The sequence below is a fragment of the Salminus brasiliensis genome, chromosome 16 (assembly GCF_030463535.1).
Source record: "Salminus brasiliensis chromosome 16, fSalBra1.hap2, whole genome shotgun sequence".
NCBI classification, from domain to species: domain Eukaryota; kingdom Metazoa; phylum Chordata; class Actinopteri; order Characiformes; family Bryconidae; genus Salminus; species Salminus brasiliensis.
Genome location: NC_132893.1, coordinates 29,894,908 through 29,912,075, shown reverse-complemented (window position 1 = coordinate 29,912,075; position 17,168 = coordinate 29,894,908). Strand labels below are relative to the sequence as shown.

Here is a 17,168-nt window from a genome sequence, read left to right as displayed (position 1 = left end):
ATTTTTTCTTTACAATTTACATATATATATATATATATATATATATATATATATATATATATATATATATATATATGTGTGTATGTGTGTGTGTGTGTGTATGTATAAATATGTGTGTGTGTGTATATATATATATATAATATAAGCTTAGAGGTATCTTTCAACTATTAGTCAATTCTAAATAGCTAAATAGTTTTCTTGGGTAAATAGCAAAGCACTTTGTAAGTCGCTCTGGATAAGAGCGTCTGCTAAATGCCACAAATGTAAATGTAAATATAAATATATATATATATGTGTGTGTGTGTGTGTGTGTGTGTATATATATATACATATATATGTGTATATATGTATATATATATATTTTTACCCCAAACAAGGATATATGTGAGAATACACTCGACTTGTGATTCAATGAATATTGAATCGGACTTTTGATTCTTTTAAACAGACAATTAGAATGAATCGGTTCAGTTCACTGGACTGAACTTCCAGTCGCTATTACGCTCCTGTCGTGTTCACGCAGGCTCACTGAGCTGGGTTCTCAATTTGTTATCATCATTTATGACCACGAAGCAATGACGCAGCTCATAAAATCAATAACCTGTCCCGTAGACCTGCAGATGAACTCTCAGAGCACAATCTGTATTTAAAATATTCAAATATGTATAAAATATGTATAAAACTGGATACTGGATCATCTAATCACATTATAAGAGGTGTAGAAATGACTTGAAGGTATAAGTAGATTATATTATATTAAATTATATTGCACAAATATGACATAAACTGTAATTAACCGGTGTTGAATTGGTCTTTAATTATTTGGGAAAATAATGATTGGGGGTTTCTCTCAGTTCTACTGTACTTAGCATGTGCTTAAATCTCTTACCATACCTTAAATTGTGGGTTCGATACCCGAGCTCAGCAAGCTGCCACTGTTGTGCCCTTCAGCAAGGCCCTTCACCCTCTCTGCTACCTGGGCACTGTAGTTGGCTGCCCACCACTCTGGGTGTGTATGTGCTCACTGTGTGTGTGTGTTCACTAGCACAGATGGGTCAAATGCTGAGGACACATTTTGCTGCACACCTTACAGCATTAAAACTACTTAGATACCACTGTTGATCATTTTACAGTTTAGGGTACGTTGAAAGTACTCATGGATTACCATGCTAGCTGACTGGGTCGCCTCAGGCTGTTGTTCTAAATAGCCAGCATGGCTACAGATTAGTTAGCTAGCATTAGTTTAATTAGTGTCACAATAATGTTGCTGAACATCCTTAGCATGACTAGCATGTTTTGCCCAATCAGTCGTCCAGTCTATGTGGGGTCTTCTGGCAGTTCTGGAGTTAGCTAGAGCTACTGGGTTTGATTCCTTGGCTGGGCAAACATACGACGCTACACCAATAGAGCTTTTTAGCGGGGCAGTGGTGATCTGAATTGATGACAGGGTTGTGGGTTCAATTCCCAGGCTTGGCAAGTTGCCACTGTTGGGCCCTTGAGCAAGGCTCTTCACCTTCTCTGCTCCCCCAGTGCCACAGCAATGGCTGCCTACTGCTCCAGGCATGTGTGCTCACTGTCACTGTGTGTGTGTTATGTGATTGTTGGTGTGGTGCAACAGGTAACACCACTACCTGCCACTGCACAGATGGGTTAGGGAAGGCGGAGGCCAGATTCCAACTGTGGTCAATACTAAGTGTGAATATGGTTGTCTTGTCTTGTCTGTAAGACACCCAATACTCCTAACCTGTAAGTTGCGCTAGATAAAAGTGTTGGCTGATGAATTTTTTTTAGCTGATGGCCACCAGATCTATATGTGTAAATGAGCTCTGTTCTGATTGGCTGTGCTGTATTGCACCTCATGCAAAAAGATGTCCAGACTGGAAACCTACTTATAGCTTCAGTATGAATGTTTGGGGCTGAACTACTGTAGCTTTAACAGGGTTTTGCCTCTCAGTGTTTAAATAGAGACAAGTGTGTGAACCGATGAGTGAATGGCATGTTTCGAACCCATGTTTACATACGGCAAAAACCTTTTTTTCTCATGGTATGGCCCCTTTAAAAAGCTATCATACACATCTGGCTAGGCAGAACTGACCATTGTCTAAATAATAAATAATATTAATAGCTATATTATATAATTAATATATAATAGCTAATATTAAAAGTCTATTGGATGTGTCCCAGTATTATTTAAATTATTATTCAAATATGGGCCAAAAGATCATTTTAAAAGTTTAAATCTGGATTTTTAAGTCAATTAAACAATGTGTGGTATGTATAGACCTACATTTAATCAGCATTTGTGAAGTAGTCCCTTTAGTAAACTCCCTTCTGATTTATATCCATTTGCAAATCTGTTTAGAAATGTCTGCTATTTTCTTTTTTTCTTTATGATTCCCTCTTTCCCTCCCTCCCTTTGTCCTTTCCAGATTTAGGCTAGAGTTCATGTTTCTGAGCTTGTTTTCAAGCCTGCATCACAGACCTAAAGCCATTTGTTACGACCTGTTAAGAACTGGTGGTTCACAATCCACAAAAGCACCTTTGCCACATTTGGCTCTCAGACAGCCGGATCAAGAGGAGGATCAAGATCTCAGAGGATCAAGATCTCCTGAACATGGGACGCAGAACGTCCACCCAAGCATACTCAGAGCCTTGCTTTCAAGTGAACACACACTGCCTTACATTGTGTGAAACCACACAGTGATGATGCCGCATTTTCTTGCTGATGAGCTGCTGAAGCAGGCTGGTATCTTGTATTGCAGTGAGTGAACATGCAGAAGACGTGCAGCAGACACTGTGTATCAGTATTTAATAACTGAGCTGGTATTAAAAAATAATGAGAGAGACTTCCTGATGTTTTTTCAGATGACACAGAATTAATATGATAATTTATACAACTATAAAATGAGTATCATCACTACTGATTTCCCACAGAAATAAAAACTTTGACGAAGAGCAAGTTGAAGAAGAATCCGGCTCTGTGCTAGGCCCCTTGGTCCTTGGCCCCCTGGTCAGACACCTGTGGTAAACAGAGAATGACCTCAGCTCTTCATCTGACTTTCTCAACACAAACACAGCTGACTCTGCTGGAAACTCCCGCCGGACATCGTCTATTTGCCATACTGCTTGAGATGAAAAGGATGTACGATGAAATTCACAGTCAAAAACAATGACTCAGTTGTGCACGGCGTGGCCAAAAGTATTGGGACACCCGTTCATTCATTGTTTCTTCCTAAATCAAAGGTATTCAAAAAACAAGTCAACCTGCTCTGGTTTGATTAACTGTCTCCATTGTCTTGCTGTGAGGATTTGATTGCATTCAGCGACAACAGTATTCCTGAGATCAAGATGCCGAATGATCACTGCCGCACCTCATCCCCAACTCCCTACCCCATCCCAAATGCACTGAATGTAGCACCATCCATCATTCCAGAGAACACCAAAGTGCAAATGCACACACACAGCATGTCTAGTGCCTGTAGAGAAGTACTGCCAATAGAATAGGACTCCCTGGAGCAGGTGAATATTCGCATCATATTACCACGTTATACCAGGTGTGGGCTAGAGGTGTATAAAGCCCCCCAGCATTGAGCTGTGGAGCAGTGGAACTGTGTTTGCTGGAATGGTGGTTGGTGCTCCATCCAATACTTTTGGGATGAGTTGGGGAGTTGAGGATGAAGTAGGCTGGTAATCACCCAACATCCTGACCTTGCTAACACTCTTGTCACTGAATGCAATCAAATCCTCACAGCAGTGCTCTAAAATCTAGAAACCCTTCTTTCCTGGACAGTAGAGACAGTGACTCCAGCAAAAGCAGGATCAACTCTTTTTAATAGCCACGACTTCAGAAGAGATATGAATGAGCTGGTGTCCAAATACTTTGGTCCATTTAGGCTACATTAGAAGATCATTTTTCTTCCTTCAGAACTTATTTCTTCCAGTTATGAACTTTTCATAATGATTGGATCAACAGAAATTCAGAGTCTGAATTTACCTGCCATTAAATCTCATTACATTAACATGCATTCAGGGTAATAACATGCTCTAACATTATCATAGTGGAGATACAGGCTTTTATTTTCACAGTTTTAATGAGTTGAATCTTTACAATCACCTGCTCTTCAAGGTCAGCGATGACCTTCTGACGTTCCTCCATGACCTCATCTTGATTTGTTAACTCCATGGACAAGCTGGAGAGCCTTCTAGACTGAGAGTCCACCATTGTCTATTAGGAGGCACAAAAACACAGTTCTGATAAGCCTCAGCCCAACACTTTCTCCACAGCTATAAAGGAATGCATGTCAACACAAGATAAGCCACTGAACTAACCTTGAGCTGAGTTATGTTTACTGGGGAATGTGTCTGAGAGGCTGACCCACTTAACAGCAGAACTATAGCGAGGATCTTTCTCATCCGCCCGACTGCCCCATCCTGACTAGCCTTTAGGGCACCGAGTTCATTTCTCAGCCTCCAGGCCGCGGTCTGCAGCCTCTCCCCTCTCGCAGTGAACAACTGAAGGTCAGCCCTCACCTGTGCGCAGGAGTGGGCCGTATGTAAACACATGGAATGTATTGACAGCTGAAGATATTTTCATGACACGTGATACATAACACTGGGGTTTGTAGTAGAAGTCCTTTGTACAACTGCTGTTATTATAAAGATATTCAGATAAATCCTGGCCCAAGCCTGAACCCCTAGTGAGCAAGCCTTGATTACAGTGGTGGGCTCTAGCTTCCTTCAAGTCTCTCGGAGGAGAACTCTAAGATGCTGTTTACACCTGGTCACTTCATGAGTCTTGAGTATCATGATTATATATGGATATGGCCAAGCCATGAAAAAGGGCAAGTGTAAATGCACCCAGGATGCATTTAAACCAGATCCCTCAAACCACTTCAAGAGCTTTGGGTGTGCTTTTGGGCTTTACGGATGCTTTTACAGTGCTCAACATGTGGCTCAAATGTGTCTTAGACCCTGTTTACACCTGGTCACTTTATATGACTAGTATCTGGATTGTATCCTGATCAGATTTCAGCCACATGCGTTTACACTTATGCCATTTAGCTGACGCTCTTATCCAATGCGACTTACAAGGTTACTCTTACTACAGAGGTGGGCCAATGTAGTGTTAGGAGTCTTGCCCAAGGCCTCTTATTGGTATAGCACAGACCAGGAATCGAACCCCAGTCTTTTACATTGTGTGTTAGCTCACTGGCAGGTAGTGGTCTTATCTGTTGCGCCACACAAACACACTACATAGTCAAATGCGTCTCCGGTTAGTCAGACTGATATCCGATTGCTGTGGGGGGCAGATTATGCAAATTTGCTGGTGTTTTGGATGTTTTGGGAGGAGTTTTGGTTGAGGAGTGATATCTAAAACCTCCTGGTTTGAGTGATGGGATTTGTGTCTGGTTTAAATGCGTCCTAGGTGCGTTTACACTTGCCTTTTTACATGGCTTGATCATGATCATGGCCTTATCAATATAATTCTGATACATATATATAGCCTAGGCAATTGACCTAAATAAATAAGCCTAAAAGGCACTGAGGCACTTTATAGCTGTGTAAACACACCCATCCCTCCAAGGCGCATTCGACAACCAAAGCACCAGTAGTAATTGCTGTGTAATGAGCAAATTTGCATATTCCATCCCACACACCAATCAGATTTCAGTCTGACTAACCGGAAATGCATTCGACTACTAAATGTAAACACATGTGGCTTAAATCTTATCAGAATTCAGTCCAGATACTAGTCACATGAAGTGACCAGAGGGTAGGCCATCCAGAGAGAGTGAAGTCAGTAATGCTCTCTTGGACTCCTGGCTAATACTTAGACAGTCCCCTGAATTAACATCTCAATTAGCATTATGCAAATTAGCCCATGATAGTAAGTGGCTGCTGGTGTCCATTCAAGTGCGGGGAGATCTTTACAATATCTACAATATTGCAAGCTAATTCTCGTGTTAACTTTATCATAGCATCCTATTCCCCAAACTTACCTGAGTGCCCGCTCTTACAACCTCCTTCCTCCGTCTTCTGATCTCCTTCAGAGCTCGCATCTGTTTGGCCAGCTCCAGAGCCACCAGGCTGTCCTGTTCAGCCAGTTGCCTGGCACTCTCACCCAGGTCAGAGAACAGCTGTTTCTGGCCCAGAGAGAGAAGCTCCAGCTGTGATGTCTCTGGATGCGGATGGACCTTTGAGGAGGTTCTAGCACCAGTTCTGTTGACATTACCTGCCATGCAGGGGCCAGGCATGAAGATGGTGATCCAGAGCAGGTGCTGGAGCTTCATGGCTTTCTGATGCTGCCAGTTGTCCATCTAATATCCACACACAGCCTGTGTACGATTTTGTCCTTGTGGGGACTGCTGAGGGGGGTTTACAGAAATACACACACACACAGGCAGGGGAGTTGCTCACACTGCTGCGTTCCTCTGTAACTGCTGATCTTTGTGGCTTGCTGCACGAAACCGGCTGAGTATAAAGAGCCTCAGAACAATCCACTAGCCTGCTAAAGCTCCAGCTCCTCAAACCTTGGCCAAGCATCTTTTCCGGGCAGAGTCGTGCACTGTACTGTAAATCCCAATGTTTAGGTTCTAAACATTTTTTGGAACCATTTCTAAAAGGGAATTGCACAGATTCTTCTAAATGACGGCAAGAAGTGAAGACAGTGGTGCTACTTGAACCCATTACAACTCAAAGAACCACCTGGATGCCTAAATGGTTCTTGGCAGCTTATAGGTGTTTGTAGATGGTTCTATATACACAAAAGTTTGTGGACACCCCTTTGAATAAATGCATTCATCTGCTTTACATTGCACCCATTGCTGACACAGACAGCTTGCCTAGTCCCCGTAGAGAAGTACTGCCTATAGAATAGGACTCTCTGGAGCAGATAAACATGAACCTATTGGCACCATGCTGCCTAATGCCAGGTGTGGGCTAGAGAGGTATAAAGCCCCCCAGCATTAAACTGTGAAGCAGTGGAAGAACTGTGTTCTCTGGAATGATGGTGCTCCATGGTGCTCCTCAGGGAATTGTGAATAACTTTGTGGGAACATTCATTTTTAACTGGATATGTTTTTTTTAAGATGCACCGATCAACAGTGATGAACGGTAAAATCCAGCAGGTTTTCTTTATCCACTACGTCCGTGTAAACATTAGCAACCTTTAAATATCTGAAGCATGTAAAATATCTAAAGTTTTTTACAAGCTTCAAATGTCAGTGTCTAAACTATAAAATCTAAATATGTATTTAATAGTATTTATAATTCTTAGAAATCAAGAAAATTGGAATCAGCCAAAATTTACCAGTCATATGTTAAAAATCGGTGAAGTGAAAAGTCAAGTCAAGTCAGATTTATTTGTATAGCTTTTTACAACTCTTGTCATCACAAAGCTGCTTTACATAAATAGTGATTAATAAAAGACAGAGACAAAAAAGAAAGAAGAAATAACGTAAGACATGATGAATCAAAGACCCCCAGTGAGCAGCCAACAGCGACAGTGGCAAGGAAAAACTCCCTCAGAGCTGGAGGAAGAAACCTTGGGAGGAACCAAGACTCACAAGGTGGACCCGTCCTCCTCTGGTCAGAACTTTTTAAACATTAATGATAAAAATGACCAAACCAGGTATAACAGATAGCTAAACATGGTTTTAACATGGTCACTAAGCAGGTAGCAGTGGTAGGCGGGTAAGCTAAACTAAACAGATGAGTTTTCAGCTTGGATGTAAAGATTGAAACTGTGTCTGAGTCCCGAACATTATCTGGAAGGTTATTCCAGAGTTGGGGGGCTTTATAAGAAAAGGCTCTTCCCCTGCTGAGGTTTTCTGAATTTTGGGAATGAGTAAAAGTCCAGCACCCTGAGATCTAAGTAGTCTTGATGGTTCATAATATGTAATAAGATCCCGCAGGTACTCAGGAGTGAGGCCATGTAGGGCTTTATATGTTAATAGAAGAATTTTGTATTCAATACAGGATTGAACTGGGAGCCAATGAAGTGCTGATAGAACTGGACTGATATGGTCAAATGTTCTAGTTTTAGTAAGGACCCTGGCTGCAGCATTTTGAACCAGCTGAAGTTTATTGAGGTTCCTGCTGGAACAACCTGACAGTAGTGCATTATAGTAATCTAGCCTTGAGGTAATAAAAGCGTGTACTAGCTTTTCAGCGTCCTGTAGAGATAAGGAGTCTCTTAGTTTGGAGATGTTCCTAAGCTGCATAAAGGCTGTTCTACTAATATTAGCTATATGCTGCTAAAATGATAAATCTGAGTCGAATATGACGCCAAGATTTTTAGCTGCTAAATTAGGAATAATGGAAGCATCAGCCAAGTCTAACATTAAGTCGGACAGTTTATTTCGAGTGTCTTTTGGACCTAAAAGGAGAACCTCGGTTTTGTCACTGTTGAGGAGAAGGAAGTTATGTGACATCCAGAGTTTTATATCCTTTACACAGTCCTCCATTTTCTGTAATCTAAATTTATCGTCAGGTTTGGATGATATATAGAGCTGTGTGTCATCTGCATAACAATGGAATTTAACGTCATGTCTGCTTATAACTGAGCCCAGTGGTAACATGTATAATGTAAATAGTAGCGGTCTTAAAATAGAGCCTTGAGGAACTCCATATCTTACTTCTGTGTAATTTGAAGATAGATCTTTGATCTTTACGAACTGATAGCGCCCCGTTAGATATGATTTGAACCACGATAGGGCTAAAAAGTAAGCTGTAAAAGCAAGTTGGCATGTGTCAAGAGGAGGCTATAATAGACAGCAAGTGAACCGTCACTTCTTAAAAGTGATGTGTTTTTAAAAGCAGGAGAAATTGGCAAGCACAAGAATCTCAGCTACTTCAACAAAAAACAAACTGTGATGGTTAGACGACTGGATCAGAAAATCTCCAAAACATCAGGCAGGTGTTCCTGTTATGCAGAGGTCAGTACCTACTAAAAGTGGTTATATAGAGGACAACTGGTGATCCAACGACAGGGTCATGGGCACCCAAGGCTTATTTATGCGATCCATGGAGGCCCCACCTCACAACTTACCGGACTTAAAGGATCTGCTGCTAATGTTTTGGTGCCAGATACCACAGGACATCACAGGACATCTTCAGAGGTCATGCATTGAATGGTCAGATCTGTTGTGGTGATAAAGGGGGGACCCAGTCGATATTAAATAGGTTGTGGTAATGTTATGGCTAATTCATCATTCACACTGAGTAGTGTGGAGTGTGTGTGTATATGTGTGTGCAGGACGCAGGATATAAAAAGCAGTGTGTGGAACAGAGAGGCTGGGGTTAGCATAGTCCACTGGGAGGAGGCACTAGGGAGGAGGCCGGATAGCAGTCCTGTCCACAGAAAGGATTCCCAATAGCGCTTCCTAGAGCACCTTGTTGGAATGAGCAAGTGACTGAATGTGTGGCTGCAAATCATGCCCTGGAGAAGATGAGCAGAACTGGTTCTACATGGTCCTTAATTTTCCCACCATGCTCTTCTCTGTCACCGCCCTCAGAAACGCACAGTGTCGGCTCCTATTGTATGAAGGATAACTTCAGTATTCCTCACTAAAACCAGAAAGGCAGGAAATGCTGTAGTCTTTATCACATCTGAAACATTCTGACACAGAAGAGACAGAATCCTCTGGTTGGCTGCAGTTCCTGTCTCTTGCAGTCTGAGGAATCACAAGCACATTCGCTGATGTTGAGGTCTGGACTCTGAGGTGTTTTTGTCTGCTTCCTTTCCTTTGATCAGCTCCACATCTTTCAGACCCATGGTATTGAGCCATCTTCTCACAGTGGAAAGACAAAGACAAAAACACCAGTGAAGCTTAATTTTCTCCAATCTCTCAAAGAGGAAAGCTTTATAGAATGGGAACACCAAATGAAAAAAAAAGTGGTAAAAGTTCTAAAAAGAAAAATGATAAAATGGTTAAAATATCTCCCTAACAATCAACTTGGTAGACCACCAAAACTGCCCCTATTGAATAAACAACACTTCGTTGAAAATGTAACAAAATTTAACAGAGGAGAAAGCTGTCACTTATGGTTCAAAAGTGGAGATCCAATCTCAAGGCCAATAGCTCCACATATTTAATATTGAAATATTGATTAAGGAAAAATAACTTTTGGTATTTAATTTTGGTATTCTAGACTATGTGATCTACTGATAATAATAATAATAATAATAATAATAATGTTAGTAATTATATTATTAGCTATTATTACTACACACAAGCATAGAAAAAAATGACCTTCACAGCATAAAACTATGTGTGAGCTACACCTTGAACTTGGTAATGGTTATAAGTTATGGTTACAGTTATAAGTGGCTATAGCTACAACACATAGCTATTAGCTATCATAACCTCGTCTGCCATTCTTTTAAATAATTAGCAACAAATGTCCAGAAAAACCCTGTATAAACTGTCTCGGACTGAAAGCGTTAGCTGCTCAAGCTTTTGGAAAGACGCTGGGGCATTATGGGAAATGTAGCGCCTGTCGTTAATTTGCATGGCATGTCCTGTAGTTCGGTTCAGGATAAAACTCAGCAGCATTTTGGCACGTGGTTCACTAAATTGGGTCTAATGACACCCCTGCCACATTTGAAGTTATGGTCGGACATAAAATCAGTTTAATGAACAGGACTGGTGCTTTACACCATTTGAAGTTTAAAGTACTGTTTACTGGGTTGGTCCCTTAAATAGTTCCATAGCGGGACAATGGGGAACCTGAGAAGAGTGTGATTTGATCTCATATGAGCGCTTTCACCTCAGTGAAAGTACAGCAGGTTCTGACCTGCACCTGCAACTGCACACCTGTGAACTTTAGGCCATTAACATGTTTCAGCTGCACCATCATCCCCTCTTAGTCTTCAAGCTGTGATTATGCTAAACTCCATCACATTCTTGTGATGGCTCCAAAAATAACTGTATGTTCATTTACAGGCATCCTGAAATAAGCATAGACTTTAACCACCGAACCATGTTCGCACTGTAACACATACCCAGACCAAAGTTCAATATACAATACCAGAGAGTCAAAACCTAGTAGCTCCAATAAACAAGACCAGTGCTGTAAACTCATCCAAACACAGAGCCTCCACAAAGAGCTGTACAAACTCAGAGGCCTTTAAAGACTGATAAGCCCTGGGATGAGGGGCAGTCCAAGCTTGGTTCCCTCTGAAGCCAGCAGGGGGGGCCATGACCGTTATAGTGCTCATGCTGGAAATACATAAGGTACAAGTCTGGCTAAAGATAAAGACCTCCTACCTTATTATTATTATCCTTATTATTATCCTCTAGCTTTATGGAAGAATGTTAGAATAATTAGACATATCTGTAAATACATAATTTATTCATATATAAAGAATGCATTTAGAGTATTTCACATAGATGTTTAGGTGTAAATAGTAAGTATGTGACTTTGGTGGGGCGAAAATGCTCAGATGTTTTTGTTTCTCAAGCCTGTTAACCGGTTAGCTCTTAGCCTTGCCCATATTCACATCCCCAGGGTTGGCTTTCTTGAGTCGTACTGATAAAATAAAATAAGCCGGTGCTTGCTGATGTGTGTTTAGATTCATTTTGAGGTGAGGTAGCCCAGTTTGTTCCTGTGGGAGTGGATGTTAGCTTTTAGCCTAGCGCGGATCCCTATTTGCTTCCCCTGGCTTTTGCTTCGTGGCGTCCCGAGTTTGAGCTCACCTTCGGTGGACGCTGGCACAGGAAAATCCACGGTCACGAGGCCTGGTAGCAGCCCATATTCCCATCACTAGCAGAGTCTGATCAGCTCCTCTCCTATCAACAACATCATATTCTCCCAAATCCTTCATCTTTGGGGGTGTAAATTTAATGAGTCAAGACTGTTATGGAACTGCTTGGGGTTTTGGCCTGTTTTCCAGCGCTGTTTGGTTACATTTGGATTCGGTACAGCAGTTTTTTCGTGGTTCATGGTTTACCACTTCCATGGACTGAACTCTCATTATTCAACTCTGCCAAGAAAAACACAGTCTGACGTTCGAGAGACGCTTTAAGACCTGAAGTCTAAAGTTCTGTGGTAGTGTATACAGCACCAGTGGTAGAAAGTGAGGAAAGGCGATTACATTCACACTGGATTACATTCACACTCCAGCTCATTCCAGATATACTGGGTCCATCTCCATCACTCTAGTGAACACAGCTCCTTCACGCCCAGTACTGGAGGGCTTTAAACCCCTCTAGTCGACTCTTGGCATTGGGAGTGTAACCTGAGGCTGAAATCAGCTTTGGCTCATTATATTGGCAGTGATTTTCTATGGCAATTAGGCAAACTGTTTCTGCACAACCTGTAACACCTGTGTTAGTCTGGATATTTTCAGACATCTCCGAGCAATTCCCATTAGAACCACTAGATGGTGACAGGATCTGTTGATTCTTCCAGTTCACAGTGTTTGCCTGTGTGACCTACAAAAGGAGGTATGAAGGCCTGTGAGTGAAAGCTCACTCAAGGTAGAGATAACAGCACCCACACGAACTCAGACACCCTCCTGACACTGTTTCATTCACTCCCAGCCTGGCCCAGTGGGCACATGGGAAAGAGCCAGTAATTTAAGAAGTGTGTGACAAGACTGAGAGCGTTCAAAAGCTTGAAGAAGGGGGGCTCGGCTTAAGTAAACCAAAAGAAATGAGGCGTTCCTTCCTGAAAGCTTTACCAACACAATAGGAGGAGAAGCGCTCTCTGCACCTGCAGAGCGAGAGACAGCCAAAGCGAGAGACAGAGAGAGAGAGAGAGAGAGAGAGAGAGAGAGAGGTAATTTCAAACTCAGGAAATGAGTAAGATACTCCAAATACTAATCAGCAGAAGATGGAAAACAGGAAACTCTCTCGCTCTCTCTCTTTCTCTCTCTCTCTCGCTCGCTCAGTGCTGTAAATTACATATTAAACCAGAGTACATTTAGGCTCTTAATGGACACTCTCATGCTGCTGTCACTCTCATGAAGCTTTAGATAATTATTCCCCTGAAGTTTTCCAGCGACTGATTTCAAAGTGGGAAGTGTTTTTTTTTTTTTTTGGTGCTGGTGGTGGGAGTGGGGTGGGGTTGGTGGTCCACGTTAATCGTCCATCTGGATTCTGTTACTTTAATGTGCCAAATGCTGAAATTACACTCATTGCACTGGAAAACAGGAGGCCCACATGGGCTTCATCAAAACAGACAGGACAGTGAGCAGGAGTGGTGGCAGGAGGTCCGTCATAATAAGCCCACTCGCAGTCTGCTGCGAGGAGACAGACAGAAACACTTGGTGACCCGAGTGCTGAGGGCCTCACATGTAGAACCTGTTGATGTGCTGAGTGGAGGACATTTCCCCCTGCTTATAACTGCCCTTAAAACTATCAGGAAGAGTGAGGGGTATCACATAGGGGCCTGTAGTGTGAGGTATTCCATGGGGACTGTGCCCCCTACTGAATTTACTGGGCCCTTATATGGGCCTACGTACTATCTTTCACCCATGACTCATAGCTAGCTAAGATAACCTGAAGCCAAAACTGACCTTTTCTGTTTGTGCCTGGTCACATTAATATGTCTGGTCATATTAACCACCATTCCTCCTTTCATTTAAAAGACAAAATGGCCAATTTCCTGTATTTCCATCAAAATATAATGACTTTGCCACCACCACGTCACTATAGTCACCAGGGGCCAAAATATATTAAACTAATAATAAGTTTCACCTCCATTCCCACCACTCCCGTCTATCACTGAGAGAAAACACTCCGCTAGCTCAGAAACTCTGCCTGATATCATATTTGACTTGAAAATATGACACACTATGGAAGGCATTGTCTTTAACAAGATACTTCAGCCTATATTGGACGATTTTCACTTTTTTACATAATGTGAATCTGGCAGTTGTTTTTTACACTGAGTGTTATCAACATTTTCACCAATAGAAACGCTCCAGAATGACTCAGAATAAAATATGTTTACACTGACTTCCATTGAAAACTAAGAAGGTTTTTTTTGTGTGTGGCAGTTTGCTTATTTTTTGTTTGTTTATTTGTATGCACGACAATGTTTAATGTCATGCTTAAGAAAAAAAGTTAAATTGATATTCTTCAAAAATCTTCTTAGGAATTTTTGGTATTCTTAAAAAAATATGTTTTTAAATATTTACTTAACCTTATGATTGCCTCACACTTGTATATTTATAAGTATAAAAGTATAAAATAATATTTCAAGAGAATTATTTTTTTCAAGAGAATATTTACTTATTAGGATTTTTAAGAGAACTGCTAGTTTGAAATTCTGAGCCATCCCGCTTTGCCATCAGCAGCCGGAGTCTGAAAGAGCACAACTGGTTGTGCTGTCTCCAGGTGGATAGATGGCGCTCTCTCCCCTCATCGCTCTTAAAGTGATGTTGGCCGGCTCAGGCGGCTGTTAGCTGGTGTGATGGAGCTGGGGCTGCCTGGCGATGCCACATCGACGGCAGTTTGAAAAGAGATGGTAGCTGACTACATGGCCACTCGGGCACGTTTAGCAAGCTGATGATTTTCTACTAGAGGGCGCTGTTAGCACTCAAATAGCTTCTAGTGCCTCATTTAAAAAACACTGGCCTTAATTATCCAAGTTCATTTTCACTTGAGGGAGCCATTTATTTAAGGTAATTCTGTTTCATTCCATTTGAAAATGACTCAGTGACTCAGTTTAGGACAGTATACGTTTTTTTTGCATATTATTATAATTGATGGTACTGGTTTCTAAGGTTAATGCAGTTGAACCACTGCCTTTTGCTCAATGCATTTTGTCCTGCCTCGTTCCCTTCATTCCCTCATGATTTCTCCCTCCCTCTCCCCCCAGAATCTCCCTCCATCTATTTCTCCCTCGCCCCAATCGCCTTTCACATTTATTTTTGGGGCTTGCCGGCCAGCCTTACATGGCCTGGCGTGGGCTGCAGCTTGTTCTGCGGGACGCCCGCTGGTCTGCTCCAGTGCAGAATGGGAATACCAGACGTTTGAAGTCATCGGTTTAAAGGGACTGTGCCGCAGCCTGAGTGCACTCTGCCTCTGTCTGAAACACGCTTTGTAGAGAGAAACCCCAAAAGATCCCTTCAGCTGAGACTCATACTTAGATATGCACATTAAGTAAACAACTTCAACATCTGCATCCCTGAGTCACCAAAGCAAGGCAAACACTGAAGGCTGAAACACTGATCACAGGACAGCACAGTTACAGTAAGCAAGTCCCACATGTTGTCCCCTGATCGAATCCGAGCTTGTTAATGCTGAGTATCAGCTGATACCGATCCGATCTTTGTGTTTGTATAAATAATAAAATAATAATCCAGCCACACAGTTTAGATCAGATACGCTGCTGATTAATACACTCAGTAAAATCCCTTTATTTTTAGTATCAGTTTCTATAATAACAGTTTTATAGTGTTTAATATCTTAGAATTCAGTCTGACTCTCCTCCCTGACCAATCAGCTCCCAGCTCCTTTACAACACTGCAGTCAGATCACTTCCTGTGTGTGTGTAGTGGTACACTGGTGTGTAATAACTGGTTTGTAGTGGGTGAATGTGCTGTGTGTGATTTGGGTTTGTTTAGCGTGTGTGTATTAGCATTAGCATTAGCCTCCACTCAGTTCTGAATGGGCTCTGCAGTGCTGGTTTACAAACAGAGAAAGGCGAGTGGTTCTCCGGTTCTCCCGCTGGTAAAACAGAGCTTTTCAGTGACAGTTTTATGAAGGGTCAGAAATGATGGTCTGTTTTCATGTTACACTGTAAAATAGCTCCATACTACAGAACCTATAGTGTCCATTAGTGGCGTCTTGAGGACACCAGATGGAGCTCTGAACACCGTGGTTAAAACGACAAATCAGAACTGGACTGGGATTAATATAGCCGATACCCGATCCATTAAAATATGCCTTGATCAGCCCTGATTCTGATCCACTTGGATCAGGACAATCCTAGACAAAACATGTCTGGCATATGAAGTTGATCTGAAGCTAACTAATGTAGCTAACAAGCAACAAGGAGTTCCCACATGGGTGTTTTCTGGGTTCTAAATGATGTTTTTTCCATTTCTAGGAAAGACAGATTTCTAGCACCAGCATAGCTGGTCTGGTCAGCTTTACTGAGAACTAAAAAGTGTTGTCCATGGACTCCATATTGGCCCCACATACGGGTGTGCCAAAACCTGTGTCTCAAATGCATCTCAGACCACCTCCTGAAGTGGTTTGAGTAGTCGGATTTGTACCTGGATTAAATGCGCCGTGGGTGCGTTTACACCTCCATGTTTGTGGTTTGGCCTTATCCAGGTATAATCCTGATATTGAAGTGAAGTGAAGTCGCCAGGTGTAATCGGGTCTTTAGGTCAGACTCGATTGGCCCAGATCTAGACATTCATCGACGTCTCATGTCAGCTGGTTCTCACAGGGAACAATATGTCAAACAGTTTCAGAAACCTAGAAAATTTTTACTTTCTGGACCTGAATTCTCAGCTAAGCTGCAGCAGAGCTGCCTAGACAGTTGGAACAAAACCTGGGACGTGTTTTTACTTTCTGGACCTGAATTGCTGCTGACAGCTACTGGACCTTAATTACAGTACAGTAACTGTAACCAAGTCAAAGATTTTTTTAAAACCCACTAAAACAATGCCGCCCCACAATGCGGTCATCACGTTTGCTTCTCTAGTTCTGGAGCACTGGAGCTACAGGGCCTGTGTAGCTAACAAGTCATGGAACCTAATATGCCACCAATTAGCATCACAGAACACACACATGGATAATTGCTGTGAAAGCAGAGTACCGAAGTAGCACTGATCGCTTTTTGCTCTCTGTAGTTGACGAGGTGAAATCTCACAGAGCGAGAGAGAGAGAGAGGGGGGGGGGGGGGAGCAGGGCGTCCCACACAGGCGGTGGGTGCTGAATGAGCCGTATTGTGTCACATTAGACACAACAACAAACCTCTCATTGAACTGATGTTTGTCATGATTAATGCACCAGTGGTTTGCAGTGCCACACGCATACACACACACACGCACACACACACACGCACACACGCACAGTGTAAACCCCTGCAGCTCTTCAGAAGAAGACGAAGAATGTCCTCACACTGGCATTCCTGATCAGGTAACAGGATCCCAGAGAGGGCTCTTGGGATTCTCCTATTAGCCTGTGTAGAGGCAGTGAATC

The 17,168-nt window shown here is 42.2% G+C and overlaps 1 protein-coding gene across 1 annotated transcript; it reads right to left on the bottom strand.

Annotated features, from left to right (window-relative positions):
• Positions 1-2,854: 2,854 nt before the first annotated feature.
• Positions 2,855-6,434, bottom strand: LOC140537061 (uncharacterized). Its single transcript, XM_072659222.1, has 4 exons — positions 6,000-6,434; positions 4,330-4,530; positions 4,115-4,225; positions 2,855-3,019 (listed from the first exon to the last, which is right to left on the bottom strand). Exons 1-4 carry the CDS (start codon positions 6,315-6,317, stop codon positions 2,984-2,986), a joined length of 666 nt encoding a protein of 221 aa, XP_072515323.1. The 5' UTR covers positions 6,318-6,434; the 3' UTR covers positions 2,855-2,983.
• Positions 6,435-17,168: the final 10,734 nt, after the last annotated feature.

Bases quoted from the DNA above. Each gene is read 5' to 3' on its own strand.
- LOC140537061 (XM_072659222.1), bottom strand. From the start codon at position 6,317: ATGGACAACTGGCAGCATCAGAAAGCCATGAAGCTCCAGCACCTGCTC. The intron at 4,531-5,999 runs GTAAGTTTGGGG...TCCTGCGCACAG, and splicing joins TTGTAAGAGCGGGCACTCAG to GTGAGGGCTGACCTTCAGTT. The intron at 3,020-4,114 runs GTGATTGTAAAG...TGTTTACCACAG, and splicing joins TCGCTGACCTTGAAGAGCAG to GTGTCTGACCAGGGGGCCAA.